Raw genomic sequence first — 18,358 nt, forward strand, 5'->3', positions numbered from 1 at the left:
TGAAAATTATCAAGCGTTGCAGAGTGAAACGATTGAATAATTGGGAGAGTTCTGCTGTTTTTGTTATATTTTGTGACACTACGACACTTATATAAAATATCAAATACATCACTCATTATATGAGCACGGATGGCCGAGTGGTCTAAGCGTTCGACTTTTACTCGAGGGATCAGTGTTTCGAGTCCAGTTTAGGGTTACTTTGTTTTCTTTCTTTAATTTTGTTCTTGTTTTTTTACAGGAGCTTTTTAGATCCAGTGTTTACATTTATCAATAAAAAGCATTAAATGACAAAATTCAATAACTGCCAAATCTGTGAAAAGGTCCCTTTAAACATTACATACTTGAGTCGTGCCAGATATTCATATTCAGCTTTTTGTTCTTGCACATGTTTTACATGATAAATGAAAACATATCAAGATTTCTATGGGATTTTATGGGATAAATCTATTTAAGCTCGAATCTAGAACGAAAACATATGTCTTCCGCACAACGGAATGAATTTACATATGAATTTTAGTGTTAAGTTATTTTTTTCTAAGAAGATACAATCACAATACACTGGCAATGTCATTATTTTGAAAATAATTAAATCGTCTATTAAATTTATCACCATGAACATAAAATCATGATAAACATAAACATTTAAATTTGGTAGGTAGATGACATATGTTGCACTTTTGAAATTATAATTACAAATGAGCCACGCTACCCGATTAATAACTCCACACATATCATTCAGTCTAACGAATTAAACAATCATATAGCGTTTTCCGCCACGACAAGGTTTTACAAGTAAAAAGTGATTGCGTAACGGAAAAATTGTCTAATGCAAGAAAACGAAGTGGGCGGAGCGATCGCTTATTTGGTGAATTAAATGGTCAATCGTATAGAATGGAAACATGTATAAATTAAACATGGCAGATTTTACTTAACACATTATCAAAAAGTTTCATAACCAATTTATCTTGAATTTCCTCTACACCAGAAGACACCATCATAAAGAAGTAAATATACAGTAAATATATGATACTTTTGCTATGTCATAAAAACACACAACAATAGCGACTTCTATTTAAGTCATGACAGCACTTATATACCGGTATTTAATGTTTTGTAAGCACTTTAAAAACACAATATCTTTCTTAAACTTCAGTACTCATTTGAATTTTAGGTGAGTTTAATTTTGTGTCATGTCGCTGTTTGTCTTTCACATCTGCATGCAGTTTATCGTTAAGTTCTAACTCAGATGGCTTCCACATGAGCAATAACTCCTCTTTACTAAACTTGTCAACTTTAAAAGCAGTCTGGCTTCTCCCCCTTCGATTACCATGGATGGTTTGACGTTTGCGTGGATGAAACGTACGTGAATCTTTCTGCTTTGTCTCTGGTATGGATAAACGTCTCTGTTGGACTACATCGCATGTCGCGACCGAACTTGCTTCGGATGAATTGTCCGTTGTCAAAAACGGTTCCTGGGCAAAACTTAGCATTTTTGTCTTAGGTTTAATGATATTTGAAAAAGCATCTCCGTTGGAGGTAATTTTTGGTTTATGGTTGCAATCGGAAAGCGACCCTGCGGGAACCTCATACACATGTTCTTCGCTTCTCGAATACCTTTTATCCGAATGCACGACAGGCGATGGGTATGAACCTACCTCAAAAACGGGGCAATTAAAGGAATTGGTATCCAGGGTACCGGTTATAAATGGGCCGAATTCATCACTGTCGTTTAAAGCAGATTCCATACCATTACACCTTTTCTTATTTGTGTCATACAATGTATCAGATGACGAAGGCCGAGCATTGATCTCGTGGGAATCCGAATTAGGAAAAGACCAATTGAAGCCATCGTTTAAATTAGTGAACGAACATTTGAACTCTGTTTCATCTGTTTTGGCCTGGCGTCGCGGTATAACAATGTCATCTAAGTGGCATAGATTTTCCAACTGATTTTGTTTCCGGAACTCCTCTAGATCAACGGCTTGTGAAATATTCCGTAAGGATACTTCTCTGATGTCCGGTGTAAGTGACATCTGTGACGTGTCATCCCCAAACAAATGATTGTCCTGCATTTGTTTCATCCTGAAATGTTTAGAAACCCATTACATGAACAGCATTACCAACATATGACAGACCAAGTAACAATCACAGAAGATGTAGCTTTTTACATATTCACGACAAATGACACATTATTTCTCATAGTTTCTTCATAGACTCTCTATCAATAGTTTTTTTAAAGTTCTTTTATTTTTCATATGTTTTGATAGCTGTAAATTATTTTCACTTTGCACCTTTAAAAATATACATGTTTTGACAATATTCAATCACGTTTATTTTTAAATAAGTACATAATTGATTTTGCTGGAAACGGTGTCGCGGTTAAATAAAGTAGTATACCTGTATTTACGTTTTATTGAGTGAACACCATTTATTACTTAGCGTTTATAAGAAACATTATACTGAATCGATGCATTATTTCTTGTCTGAATTATATCTTAATGCATAGTTGTCTATGTTATATCTCAATGCATAGTTGTCCGTGTTATATCTTAATGCATAGTTGTCTGTGTTATATCGTAATGCATATGAACGTTAAACAACTACTACTAATAATAAGAAAGTGAAATATTAGTATGTCATGACAGGATATACATGCAGTTAAATATTTATACATACCAGACTATTAAAGCAACTGTAGTTAAGCATTATATTAAATACAGAAAGATATATAGAACAAGACAAGACTACCGGAAAACACTGTCATGACGCAATATGCAAACGGTGTATGATAAAAGTATGTTTTTAAAAACTATAATAAAACATTCATCGATATGTTGCAACCATAATACGAGTAAATGCAACCAAAGTTTTAATGTTAAATAGACAACATATAATGAAACGGTTCATAATTTGCATATAATAAAACTACTCAAACACAGGTACTTACACAGTATGAGATGACGATGGACTGCTAATAACAATGTGTAAGATGACATATCACGAAATATCAACAGTTAAATTTTTGCTATTAATTTTTATGATTCATGAACACAAATATATATATATATATATATATATATATATATATATATATATATATATATATATATATATATATATATATATATATATATATATATATATATATATTTAATGTATTGCATTTGTATAGCAATCTTTATATATTTACATATCTTTAGAATGGGTTTTATCGACGTAGGATTATTTTTGACGATCACGCTTATTTATATAAATACACGTTTTGCGCATGCTCTGTGTAAGACACGTCTATTTAATTCGCAAAAAGACAGTTCCAACAGATGACATACGATAAGTGTATAGGGCAAAAAACGACTATTTTTGTGGACATTAATAGGCGTCTTACATCGTCGAAAATACCCAGCGCGATAATAATTATTTAAAATTAAAACAGTTAAACTATTTATAAATCTTATTCACAACGAAAAGCAAAAATTAATTCATTACTAATGGATATCCTGGGAGCAAAAGTTTCAACTAAATATGAAAAAAATGTTTGTTTTTAATAGGTGGTTGAGGGTGGGTTGAAATACAAATATGACGTGTGGAACTAGTATTCTAAACGACGAATTTGTGAGATACACTACACAATGTGCTTTGTAAAACATTTAATACAAACACACAGACGCAGCCGACCAAATGTGATTAAACATGTGTAACGAGCATATTTTCACTTAAACATACCATTTAGCCTTTTCAATAATGTCGAAAAAGTTGCGATTCAGTCGCTTTCTCTTGGCTGCATCCGCCATTTTATTCGTCTGAACATGTGGAATAAAATCGATATAAAACATAGTAGAAAAGCATAAGATGAAATAATCATTCACAATCACAATTATATATTATTTAGTAGGAAAAGCCATAACTTATTTCACGTAGGTAGAATAAAATCAGTATAATAAATATATTGTAACCAGATCAATACATTAATGTTTCTTTTTTTCATTTTGTTCAGAACGACGAAACCTGTTTAATCTTTTAATAAGCAAACCGTTTAGGTACGTGCTGTTTTCACACAGACAGCAGCGAAATTTTGTGACTGTAAACATTCAATAAAAATTTTACTAGGCTAAAAGAATAATGCGGATGCGTCCAATGATCCGATGTCTCAGATAACGAAACCATTAATTTCGGGACAGAAATAAAACAACATTGAAAGGCGCCATCTAAAAAATCAGAACCAAATTACCTTGATTGTGTTTTTCTGGAAGAACTTGATGAAATCCCGACTTTTCATTATGCCCAACATCTCTCTGTATGTCTCATGAATAGGCACAAGTTCGGCGCTGGTGATCGCCCTATGCAAACGCTGAAACAAGTCAATGGGATGAATATCTTATGATTAAAACGTTCTCATACACAGAGCATAAAGGATTCAAGGCATATGCCATGGTTGTTTTGCTGCACAAAATCAAGCTTGGAATATTCATCCACAATTTTAATAAGAATATATTTCCAACATTTATATAATTAAATCATTCAGTGTAGATAAAAAAACATCTTAAATTAAATTGACAATTAATATAAATGTTAATATAAATTCTAATTGTTTTAAAGGGACCTTTTCACATATTACATGCTTTATATTGATAAATATAAACTTTGTTTCTAAAAACGTCCAGTAAAAAAAACAAGACTAAAAATAAAAAAATAAAAAAGTAACCCTCAACCGGGCTCGAAACACTGACCCCTGGAGTAGAAGACTTACGCCAAGACCACTAGTCCATCCGTGCTCATACAATAAGTGGCGTATTTTATACTTTATATAAGCAATCTTCGTAGTGTCACAACATATAATGACAACAACAGAACTCTCCAAATTATTCAATCGTTTCGCGTCTAAACGCTTTTTAATTTTCAGGTTTTTAAATCATCAAAAGATGCATATCATGGCTATTTTAGAGCATGATGAATGTTCAGTATTACTTTTTCCTCACAAATATAACTACAACGAAAATGTGCGAATGTGAAACTTTTACTTTATTTTGTTAATTTATCAAAACGTGAATCCCTTTAATTAATTTTATTTTTGAGTGAGTGTTGATGGCACATGCAAACACACGATTAAATAACACGGAATTTAATTATGTTGAGGTGTTGAAACAACCCCACACATTATAATGGGCTGTAAGATTGATAATCGGCCTTAAGGGCGGAAAATATGCGCCAGCTTAGAGATTTTGTTAGACGAATTATTTTCGGCTGAATTTGTAAAACAATTTTTCTCGAGATTCTCCATTGATTGAAGACGTTCATGCAAACGAGATTACTTCGGACAAACCGTGTTACATATTGATCTTAAGAGGATAAATTGTTTGGCCATGTGATTGTATTTCGTCAATTTCGATGGCTAATACGCTTTTCTATTCACAATTGTCGATTCGTATTGAGATGTCTAAATGTGCTCTAAAATCAATCACGCACGGCCAGTTGCATCGAGATAAGTTTGTCAATATAATATATAATATCGTAGGCTTAATATCAGAATATGCCAAATATCTACATCTAGACAAATATGTGGACATCAATATTTCGGCAAGTAAAACCACTTGAAAAAAATATTAGGGAGCATTTTGACGTTCTTTTTGAATTACACATATTCAGCATTTCATATGCTTAAAAGTTTGCGTTTCAACTTTCTTTGAATTAAAATTTATTTTGATAGTGTGAGGCTTATATAAGATTTACCTGACTAAAGAACATAACATGCACGCTTTTCCAAAAACTGTGTCCCGGCCTCTTTCGTAGTTTCGGCACGAGCCACTTGAATATCGCGTGTTCCAGAAAGAGGACAATCAAGCCGGCCACCATACCCACACATAGCATGACAAAGCTGCCCGCATGGTGCTGCTTTTCGAGCCGGGAATCCTCCGACTTGATGCGCTGTTTGTAGCACCTTGAGTCGGCAAAATGGACGTCAATTAGATCATCGATGTAACCGCTTTCGTGGTACCCGTTTATCTTCTCAGAAAGTGGTGTCTGCAATCGGTTATTTTTTGATGATGTTCAGTGAAAACTAAAGGAAGACTCTATGAAGGAAAAAATGGCTACTAAAGGTATTCTTATTACTAGTAAAAGCCTACATACATTTAAATGTTTTTAAAAATTATTTTCAGTAAATGATGTATCCCCTTGTTATCAAATTAAAGTATATCGACTTTATTTAATAATACCTAAAACATTAACGACATATGAACAATTAATCGTACAACTATTCCTTCGTCAAACAGGGCTACTTATGTGAAACGCAAATATATGAGATATCTGTATAAGACTAAATACGGAAATCCTACATATTTTTTATACTCAAGAGAATGTAAGCCAGAGAGATTGTACTTGTAAACAGTAAATTCATTAATGCCATTTCTCTAACGGAAGGCAGCGGTAAACATAACCGAAATAATGACCTTGTTATGGTCGACAGTATGTGTCACAATACAAACAGTAAGACGGAAAATAAAATGTTAATGAGGAACAAAACATCGTTTGTGTTAATTAAATATCGCTTAAATAAATAAACAAACCACTCTTAGTGTTGGTAATATTTCCAGCAATGAGTTCGGTAAACAAAAATAAACAACGGGCTTAAGTTTTTGAATGCTTTGATTTCAACCTGTAAAAAAGTTTCAACAACTTTACTGTACCGATAATAAGTTTGAGTGACTGTATTAACTTCCATGATTTCAAAACATTGTATTTATTTTATTGTAATTTACGTTAGCATTTATTAAATCGCGCATCTGTCCAGTATGCCTGCAGGTTGATACAGTTTGCTTTCTGTCACCGCTTTTTAGGCTGTCGATTACTTTTGAATGTTAGAACTTGACTAAACTGGTGGTATTGACATTACAGAATCAAATTGAGGCAACGCTCCATGGACAAGTATGAAACTAGTTTACATTGATGACTTTAAAATTCAAATTAATTTGTTTAAATTGATTTGCGATTAAATGAAATATGTTTTTTTATCATTTTTTAACTTCTCAAAAGTTAGTGAGTTGAATACATTCAGTGTGCGTGTTTCGATCAAAGCTTCGCTTTCTGTGCAAACAACATTATCCTCAATTCAATTCAATCCAACTTAGACAACATTTTCATTTCGTATGTAATTCAATTGTTAAAACGCCTGATAGAGTTTCCCAAGTATCGATTGGTTCAAACGGTCAGAGGCTAATCTTGAGCGATATTAGTTCGGACACGAGATTTACATTCGTCATATCTTGATAAAGGCGATGTGAAGCTTTATTCAATGCGACCGTTTGATGGATGACGCATATTTTATGACGGATCAGGTCTGAATATTATGAAAAACATTTATCTTAAATATTCTGCCAGTGATTCGCTTCCTTGAATGCCGGGTCAGCGAATTCCAGAAGGATCAAGTCCATGAATTTTTATTCCCAAATAATTGACTAAGGGTTAAATAACGTAAGGTGGAATATACATGGCATATGTGTGTGTGTGTGTGTGTGTGTGTGTGTGTGTTTGTATATCGCTTACGACGATATACTTCTTGGTAATGACTAAATACCTCTTGGCCATGAGATAAACCGTGTGACGACGATTTAGTAACTAACGCCAAAATTACACGTGCGTTTCATGCGCAAGGAGAACGTAATATTGCGAAATGATCTTATTCGGTAACCCGGCCACGAGTTAAATTAAACACACACCAACACAACGGTCAGTATATGTATATGTATAGAGGATATGTGTTTGCTCTCGGAATATTTACGTGAATGAAATTCCTTATGTTAGTTAGATTTTTGTTCGATAACGCTAAAAATTGTAATAATAACTTTACTGAGGAAATCATATCACTGTTATATCCTGGAATCAAACAAAAGATTCATTGCATTGTCTTATTCATATTACATATTACGACTATGTGCTCATGGAATGTAGAAAATTCTGCTATGAAATCAATATTCCGACACCATGATGATTTCAATGAATAGTTTCCGTTTATTTAAAACATTGTTGGGGATGTTGGTTGCCCTTCCAAGCAACAAAACAAATATGACCATTTCACCCGAGCAAAAACAGATATCAATTAGCCAATGCAAACCTTGAGTATAATGGTTGACTGGAAAACACAACCAATGATAATTAGACGCTGAGAACAGATTAGGAATACAAGTAGTGTGGATTAGTTTGGTGCTATGATGATAATCCCAATTAAATACATCATAGACAATGTCTAATAGTCGTCTTGATCAAAAACGTATTTAAGGCAGTCTTAATCCAATCGTTACTAACATGTAAAGCATTTTATGATTTTACTATTTTCAAATTCAATATTGAGTGTTAGTAAGTAACGGTTTCTTATAACGATGTTAACATATGAATTCATTTATCATTACTTCTCTTTGATGTTTCACTATGATTTTAATTCAAAATTATTTTTCAATTTAATTTAAGTTTAATTAAATAGATATCTATAATTTTCATGCGTGTGGTGTTGATTAGTTTGGGAAACTGAAGTTTCTTTTGACTACATTGCCAAATCAGTTATTGTATGTCTAGCATTTGTAACTCCATCATAAACTAATTTAAAATGAAATAAGTTTCTTCCCAAAATCTGAATTGTCGACACAGTGTCTTAATTATTACGTTTTCCAGTTATTCAATTGAAATGCATATAAGTCGACATAACACGACGCCGAAATTTAGAATCATCAGAATATACAATATGATAACATCGTCGTTAAAACGAACGGAATATGTTTTTATTATGATGATATATTTCCATATTTTATTGAGTATCCTTGTTCTAACGAAGGAATTTCTGTATTGCAGTTTACAGGGAAGATAATTTATGATATGCAAATGATTAAACTATTTCTGAGAGAAGTGAACACTGAATATACAAAAGGTTAACATAGTACATAAAACAACGACACAGGTCTTAACATATTACCAATACTATATCGAACTCATACAGAAAAACATAATTAACCAAATGAATAAATGTAGCATTACTTATTTTAAAATCAATACGAAAGAAAAAAGAAATGTCTCACAAATACCGAATCGCGAACAACGAATCTACAATATTGTATACATCGGACAAAAAACGAAGGTCTAAAACTGGTCGCAATCAAAATTGTTTCAAAAACAGCTTAAGCAAAACGTTCCAAGCAGAAAAAGGAGTTGGACACACTTTTTAGAAACATATTTTACAAAGGTATGCATTCTGATTGAGCGGGACGTGTACTTTGTCTGTAGTAATAAACAATCACACACTTAGTTCTACAGTGCAAATGCAGGTAACGCTACAAAATAAGTTAACTTTACCCTCGACTGCGTCAGATAAAACCAACCTTCAGCATTTACCTTCAGCGGTGAACCTTTCGGCAGGCCGATTCCATAGCCGTCTTCGCCAAACGTCTGTGTCAATAATCGAAGCTTGCAGTCTGGATCAAGCTTCGCCCTTGCATAATCGAGTATGGGGTAGTCGCCAAGGTATGCGTCTAAATCTGCTCCTCTGAAAAAATCATATGAAACATATATTTTAATTAAAAATCATGCATGTATTACAATCTATTAGTGGAAAACTACAACACATTTCAGAATGATAGTTTCCTTTTTTTGGACAAATAAACATATGAATAATTAATATATATTAAACGATATAGTATTTATTTATATAATTACTTAAATAGTTCAACCTTTGTCTTCAGAGAGTATATAAGAAAAATCATTGATATTATTCTCTGTCTGACAATAACGTATACATTGTAAACAAATTCACACGTTGCTGAATGTGTATAGCCTTTTGTTTACCATTATCATGGGTATATACGTCGTGTTGCAGCGCGTTCACTGTAATGTCGATTAAGGATTTCGGAACGATAGCTATTTATGAGCGTTTGGTGTTTTTATGAAGATGTTGTTCGAGTATTAACAATCATTACGCGTTTGACAATTTTACAGTGTTTTGAAAACGATTTTATTGACAGCGACATCGAGCATTTGTTAATTAATACAGTGCTCATTAATTAATCTTCAATTAATATTCAATATTTGTTTTGAGGTTTATTTTCAGATATGGTTTCAATCTACAAACATAATTTTGTCGATGACGTATTTTAAATTAATTCTTAAATTGATATTAGTTTGTTGATGGCGACGGTGACATGGTTCAGTATTTTAACAGTAGTTGTTTATTGCAGTAAAGCCACGAGTTAGCTTTTTATGCATTAGTTGCAAGGAACGTAGTCAAGAATTCAGTACATCAATGTTTAATTGTTGATGGCGCTGTATATATAAATTCAGTTCATCTTGATGACTGTAGTGATGGTGTTGTAGACATGAATTTGGTATATTTGCATGAATTTGATGGCCTTGTAGTCATGAGGACGATATATTTGCAGGAGTTTGGTAATGGCGGTTTAGACAGTAATTGTGATTTTACATAAAATTGATGATAAATTGTAGATATGAACTTCGCATACTTACATAAGTGTCTTGATGGAATTGTTAACATACAATCAGTAAATTAAATAGTTTTTTGCTGGTGATGTACACGTGAATGCAGTTGATTTCCATTAAAAGTTTGTTGATTGCGATGTAGCCGCGAATTAGGTATACTTACATGAGTTTGTTTATGGCGTTATCAGTGGTGTCGACAAGACACTTCTGAGATTTTGTATACAATTTAGGGCTGAGCTTCTTAACGATTCCCTCTACAGCACTGCCAGGTAGAACCCCCACGTTGATATCTAGGAGCTGAGGAGAGCACAACTTACAAATACACATGCAGCATTCGCATTTTTTCTTTTTTAAAGTAATTACAAATGGTATTATTTGTACTCATAAATTTAAAGCATTTATAGTTAACACGCATGTTTTATTTCCTACAAATTAAGTGTTCTGTTTTCAAAACAGTGTATGTCTCATTTGGCTTAACAAAAACCATAAAAAACATTTCCGTAAAACGATTTTATAATATATGACAAGGTTGGTTATGGAGCGCATTCAAAGACAAAGAGACGTTACTTAAACCTATTCACATGTAACTTTAGATCTGTCGGTATACTCAACACCCTTTTTTAATCATTTCATATTGTTGTTCTAATTTATGTTTATATCATTTTAACCAATATGTAAAATAAATAAATTATTAATTAATAGTATGGCCGCAATTTATATGAACACATGACCTCCCACTACCAATCTAAACCCAGACAAAGACTCATTATATATGGTTCATGTATGTGTTGCAAATAAAATATCATTGCATACCAGCATTCGAGCAGCTTTTAAAAATAAATATACACAGAAATATGCGACTATTACAGAATATAACTGTAATCGTGGAAAGCTATATTGTAATTATAGATATATGAATGATCAAAAGAAGTTACGTACTATTTTATCTATATTTTGTACCACAAGATTATATACCATGTACACAGAAAGAAAATCGAAGACATGGCAAAATTCATTTGATGAAGAATGTGTATTACATTAACTAAAATATAAAAACGTTACGTCGTTCAACGAGTCTAATAGCAATATGTTGTTATGAAATGGATTAACATGTAATGAAATATAGCATAACAATAAGGATATCCTATAATGTTAGTGACTAGTCAAAGTTTGAGATAAATTAGAGTAGAGCGCCAGCGAGGTAACATTAATATGGAAAGATGTGGAGATTTAAGATATATTTCGGGTATTAAATCACGCTTTTTTAGCCGACAGAACACTCCCGAACAATCTTTGGTGTATACTAAAGAATCAAAATACAAACATTTATCGCTAATAGTAAGATATTCAATTCTGCAGTACAGAAGAGAAACCATAACCTATCTTGAACAGTTTTTGATACGAAATCCTTGAACAAAGTGTTTTCTCTAAATAGCGCTTCTTTCCACAGGGCAGTCGAATACATCAACATCGATTTATTTCTACTAGTCACGTCATTGTGTCATTGTGTCTTTGACACAGTTTTGTACGATTGCATGCAAGGATTGATGGCGAAGATAAAATGGTGTTTGCAAACGAAATAACGATGGAAAAAGAAGCACAGTTTTCTTTTAATCTTTGTAAATCATCTACAGAGAACGGTCATCAACAACACAAACTACGTTCAGAAAGAAAATGTCGATATAACACTAAAAACGTCTAAAATTACCGCGTACGTGATATTGCGCATATATGTTATTAACAGTGCATTACATACATTAAATGACATTTATTTCGATATATTTACTCTTCTTGTAATCGCAGTTAATCAACACTTTTCTCGCTACGCCTTAGCCAATCCCTATTCTTAAGTAGAAATAAATTACATAGCCTGTTGACATCTTTCCTCCAGAAGTAGGCAATACAGAGCAATCATACGATCTCATAATTACCGAAAGTGACTATTTATTGCACATATTTAACAGTCCATTAACGTTTTCTCTGCATGCGATGATTATTTACATTTACTGATATTCAGTAGACAACACCATGACATTAATTAAATGGTATATTAATAGCTATCGTATGCACTTATAAAAGTTTCTGGACACGTGCGGAGTGTTTTTTGATTTTGTTGCTTTCAGATTATATACAATGTTGATATCTATAAAACAGTTGTTTATTGTCAACAAATCTAATCATGTAAACATAGAAAGCATGCTCAAATTGCCTTACGCATATTACGTCTAAGAGCATTACCGCCTAACCACAAACTGTCGTTTGTGTGTAAATTGGCATTTTGTTCAGCATGGTCGTAAATGTAAACGACAAGGGTTAAACAAACAAGTGAAAACTATACAAAAGAAGACGTTTGAAGTCATAGTTTTATGTGTGCGTATGAAAATTTACTTTGATTGGTTGGAAATACCAAGCATTTCCTTATCAGGTTTATTTGTTTCAAACATTTAAAATAAAAATATTTGTTCAGAGAGTTTATTACGGTAAAGATAGAGAACACAATGATGAAAGTGTACACGCATTCTGATATAAAAATCAATGTATACTATGGTTTGGAGGAAGATTCAAGAGAGCAGAAATGATATATGTTGACTTCCTGCTCATTTTGTTTATTGCTGTTTAATAATACTTTTATTGTTTACTTATTCAAACCTCTATTCAAATTGCATGTTTATCAATGTTAATGCATTAAGATTTCTATAATATGTTGACACAGACGCTTAAAGGGGCCTTTTCACAGATTTGAAGTTTGTCATTAAATGCTTTATATTGATAAATGTAAACATTGGATCTTAAAAGCTCCAGTAAAAAATCAAGAATAAAATTAAAAAAGGAAAAAAAAGTAGCCGGTACCAGGGCTCGAACCAGTGACCCCTGGAGTCCTGGAGATAGTCTGAAGTAAAAATGCATTTGACCTCTCGGCTATTCCGCCAGGTATACACAGTTTGAGTACTGTATACCTTATATAAGCAAAGTTCATAGTTTCGTAAATTTAAACGACAACAACAGAACTCTCCAAATTATTCAATCGTTTCGCGTTGCAACGCTTTATATTTTTTAGGTTTTCAAATCGTCAAAAGATACATATAATGGCCAAATTGTACTATGGTTAATGTTCAGTAATACTGTTTCCTCACAATAAGCATAACTAATACGAAAATTTGCGAATCTGAAACAGCTTTTTTCAATTTTGTCAATTTACCGAACCGTGAAAAGATCCCTTTAAAGGGATCTTTTCACGCTTTGGTAAATTGACAAAATTGAAAAAAGTTGTTTCGGATTCGCAAATTTTCGTTTTAGTTATGATATTTGTAAGGAAACTGTAATTCTGAACATTTACCATGGTCTAATAGAGCCATTATATGCATCTTTTGACGATTTTCAAACCTAAAAATTATAAAGCGTTGCAACGCGAAACGAATGAATAATTTGGAGAGTTCTGTTTTTGTCGTTAAATTTTGTGAAACTACGAAGATTGCTTATATAAGGTATAAAATACATTCAGCATGTGTACTCGGCGGAATAGCTCAGTAGGCTAAAGCGTTTTTACTTCAGGACTCTGGCAGGACTCCAGGGGTCACTGGTTCGAAACCTGGTTCGGGCAATGTTCTTTTCCTTTTTTTTATTTTATTCTTGATTTTTTACTGGAGCTTTTACGATCCAATGTTTACATTTATCGATATAAAGCATTAAATGAATAAGTTAAAAAATGCCAAAATCTGTGAAAAGGCCCCTTTAAACAAATAAATGTTCATTATAGTAATGTTATTTTGTTGATGCTTTAAATGGTCAGCAAACACAATACTCAATATACGTACAAACCATTACGAAGAAACTAATATTCTTAGTTTACTGATCGTTATTATAATCAATCACATTATACTGACTTTCGCCGATGGCAAATGATGAATGAAAAGGCGTTATTTATGCGATGTTGATCATAAGGCATTGGCCGCCCGGTCTATTATACAGTTGTCAGACGAAATGAAATTCAATTCCACGCACCATGTTATTTTCTTAAATACAGTGTTTGCAAGAATTGAGATATTGAGATATTGATTTATTTCCTCTGAGACTTATATCCGCAAAGATGACTGGTATATCATCTGCGACTTTTTTGAGACGCAGTGACAGTAACATAAATATACTCAACATGTATAATTCAGGTAATTTATCTCATTAGTGTCAAGCTACATTATGCAAGGAAATTTTTTAATCTACGAATTATGGTAGCATGTAAAACATAAATAAAGCATTCTATTTAGAGTTTGACTTTATTTGTCTTATTGATTTAAATGAGAGATTGCTAATAGATGGCATACATGATAAAGAATGATTCCATAGGTTCAACTGTCTATTTTAGTAAGCGTTAAGACATGAATTTCTGAGAGAGAGAAAAATACGATATAATAAAATCGCAGCTAAATAAATCACTCACGTCCGAATCAGATTAAATTTAACATAAGAAAATATTACGACTGAAGTGATTGGTAGTGGTCGATGTTTTGAACTGCACAGCGATATAATATGAGATACAAATAATTCGTAGACCACAATTCTATGACACGTGTTGACCTATATACCCGTGTATTGTATAGGAACAAATCCATTTTAGAGAGGAACCTTTCCTTCGGAAATCGTAAGAAAATTAAATATAATGATACTTACCCACGAGTCGTGGACACTTCTGTATATGATCCCTGCATGTTTCCCAGCAATAAATGCGGCAAGGTTTGCCGTGTAGCTTGCTATAACAAATATACACGAGGATGCCCACAGATTTTGCATAACTTTACTTGGCCACGCCTTTGGTGACTTTGTTTTAACAGTATGGCCGAAAAGGACCGAATACACCATTGTCATGCCGGACCCCAAAGTATAGTTTTGTTTTCTTTTTTTCCCCCAAGGATTCAAACCAAATGGACTGTTCCATTCAAATATTCCCATGGCAATGGCAGTTAATGTGGCCCCGATCAAAATCGCAAACCAGACAGACGGCGCAAATGGATCAAGAAACGCTTGCATATTTGATGCTCTCTGCTTTTCAGTATATAGAATTGAAAACCCTGAGAAGAAATATATACTTGAAAAGTCTATAACCCTCACTCTGTCCCTAGTTATGCTGAACGCTGCAACAGCCATATGTGCAGTGCCGGTCATTAGTTCTCTGATCATGCCATTCCAAGTCCCATTCACTTCTTTTCCGTACGTGGTGTCAGCAACGATATAAAGATCGTAATCAAAGTCTAAGTCTCTAGCTAATCTATTGAGCAAATCTACCGATAATCCCCTACAGCATTTTAACACATACGGATTGCTTGAATTCACTGTTCCGTTTTCATAGTCTTTGAGAGCACGTATCACATTGTCTCGCCCAGTGTTGTTTATATAAACACACGGGGTTTCTGTGGCACAATAACCATAATCCGGATGTGGGAATATATCCATTACAAACGGTTTCACAGGATTTGTCACAACTCTGTATTTTTTCCTCCCAAAGGAAATGGGATTTGTAAGGGATTCGCCAGGCCAAACAATGCCAAATGGACTAACGTCGTCACCGTGAATATATCCTATACGACGCCAAAATGATGATTGGCCATCTTCTCTAACGAGGTGTTGTACAATGAAATTGGAAGCGTCCAGTTTTCCTTGATTGTCAAACTTTATGTCACCTGACCGTCCGGTGAGTATTGTTGACTTTAAAATTCTAAAATAATGTATAGATTATAAATCCAACACGATACACATTTTGATATAATTATAATATACGTAGCTTATGTCTATGGCGATAGTGGTGTTTTTTTTCGCTCTGAAGATGTAAGTGAATAAAAAAAGCCGAAATATTCGTTCGAACTGAAAATTGTGTGTCTATAAATATTGTTTCTATTAACATAATTGCATTATTTGGATCAACGTGTTTTAAACAAGATGGCGAAATATATTTATTAAAGGTATATCTTGTTTCTTTTAGTTTGCTTCCTTTTATTATGTTGATGTTCGTTATTTAAATGTTCATCAAGCATTTAGATATAATTTTTGTAACTTACCGATACATATAATCACTTATAGGAGTTGTTGAACTTCTTGTATCGTTAGACCAGCAGCTGCGAGGGATGTAAGCTCTATCCGAACTCTGTATCACTGACTTAATTAAGAAGTTCGTACCATCTAGAACTACATCGTCCGTGTTTGAGACATAGTTATGGATGACAGAAAATGTCCCCGACGGAAAAACTCCCAGATAATTGTGATCTCTTGTAAAACTAGAATCAGTTATAAACCAAGCATGATTGACGGATGTGAAATTCCCAACAGCAATATATTTAAATATCCGCATCACTAGCACCAAATCCGCATGAATAACAACGATCTTTGGTTCATTACCTAGCAGTGAGGTAAATATGGAAAACAGTGATACGTCTGATATTGTTTCAGGCATGATCTTAAATGCAACGTTCCATTTTGCATCGGCCTGGGTCTTAGATTTCATTTGTTCATAGAAACCGTCGGCCGCCAAAGCGTCTTGGACTATGATAATGACGTTGAACCAGAAATTGGCTTGGAAGAGCTTCAGGTAAGCGTCAGCCTGGTCCGTCTGTGAGGGCTTAAGCATCAGGAGCTGCGAGCTGTGAGCCTGCAAGATATATTCAACATAATTATAATAATAATACTGGGATGTTTTAAAGTGAAGTTGCAAACTTCATTAGACATGTTTTATTATCATAGCGTATATTATACCAGTGAGATTATTAGCATGTTACAGAGAAGAAAGTGTTAAACATGTAAAGTAAGGAAACGACCTGTATAAGATTGGTAAACTGATATTGTTTCAACTAAGCTGTTAGCCTGCGAGCGATACTAATAATAACAAGTTTGGTCGAAAGCTGGACAAATTTTATCTGTGTGTCGGTTAAATAGAACTTTGAATGAGAGGTTTTTAATTCTGAAGCTGTTCCCTCCCCCTGTTGTATTGAATTTCGCCAAAAGACTACCCTTACGGAATCGCTCTGTGTTTCCCCATAAATGATCTTAATACAAAAGTAAATACAAACAATAGTTGAAATGTATTCCAAAGTCAAAGTAAATGCGATCAAACCAAAAGCTAGAATGTTTTCACACACATATTATCACTTTTGCTAGTATATAGTGAAGCAATACTAATAAGTGACAAATTTTAACCACAAGCACTGGTCTCATGTCTAAGACCTTGTTTTATCTTAATGCTTGTCACAATTAATTCTGTTTGTTATTTTCGTTAATCTCAAAATGCAAAAGTATAAAAGTTGTACTAGTTAATATTCCAAAACATATACCGGTGTAAACGTATATTGTAAGATATGTGACCGAAAGATTTAATACAAATATCCACCAAATTGTGTCAGGTTCACTTTTGATCATCGTGGGTTCTAGTTTTCTCTCTTACTTGTTCTTCATCACCTTAACCTTAAGACCGTAACGAATATTTCACTGAAATTTCATTAATGGATAGATCGCTGCAATGTTTGTTTGAATATTGTAACATATCAACAGATTTAGAGTAAGGATAGGAACACACACTTGTAATTAAATCTTCGAATATGCCCATTTCGAACATCTATCATATAGTTTTCAGCTATACAATCCGGATTTTGAGTTTCATAATAGCCGAGTGAATGCTGCTGAAATTGCCCATCAGAAATAGTACATGAAAACTTGAAATTTATTCTTGCATTCTTTAAACAACCGGTATTGTTTATGTTTTTATGAAGTAGATTTAGATAACTTATACCATTTTAGTTGTTAATGCCTCTGTTACAGTCATTTAAGAAAACATATTTTAACCGTTTAAAGTGATATTATGGGCATCTAAATGTTCATATGTGTCTATCGCAACCGTTGTTTATTT

At 33.2% G+C, this 18,358-nt stretch overlaps 1 protein-coding gene across 1 annotated transcript in view; it reads right to left on the minus strand.

The window, feature by feature from the left end:
* Nucleotides 1-1,066: 1,066 nt before the first annotated feature.
* LOC127861716 (glutamate receptor ionotropic, NMDA 3A-like) overlaps nt 1,067-18,358 on the minus strand; it is a 36,042-nt gene continuing 18,750 nt past the window's right edge. The window contains exons 2-9 of the mRNA XM_052400402.1: nt 16,858-17,107; nt 15,139-16,145; nt 10,637-10,770; nt 9,376-9,526; nt 5,728-6,018; nt 4,229-4,348; nt 3,724-3,800; nt 1,067-2,082 (exon numbers count right to left, since the gene is read on the minus strand). Of these exons, the coding sequence (XP_052256362.1) occupies nt 1,143-2,082; nt 3,724-3,800; nt 4,229-4,348; nt 5,728-6,018; nt 9,376-9,526; nt 10,637-10,770; nt 15,139-16,145; nt 16,858-17,107 (2,970 nt within the window). The 3' untranslated portion in view covers nt 1,067-1,142. The remainder of the gene's footprint in view (nt 2,083-3,723; nt 3,801-4,228; nt 4,349-5,727; nt 6,019-9,375; nt 9,527-10,636; nt 10,771-15,138; nt 16,146-16,857; nt 17,108-18,358) is intronic.

This window comes from Dreissena polymorpha, chromosome 16 (assembly GCF_020536995.1).
Source record: "Dreissena polymorpha isolate Duluth1 chromosome 16, UMN_Dpol_1.0, whole genome shotgun sequence".
Taxonomy (NCBI): Eukaryota; Metazoa; Mollusca; class Bivalvia; order Myida; family Dreissenidae; genus Dreissena; species Dreissena polymorpha.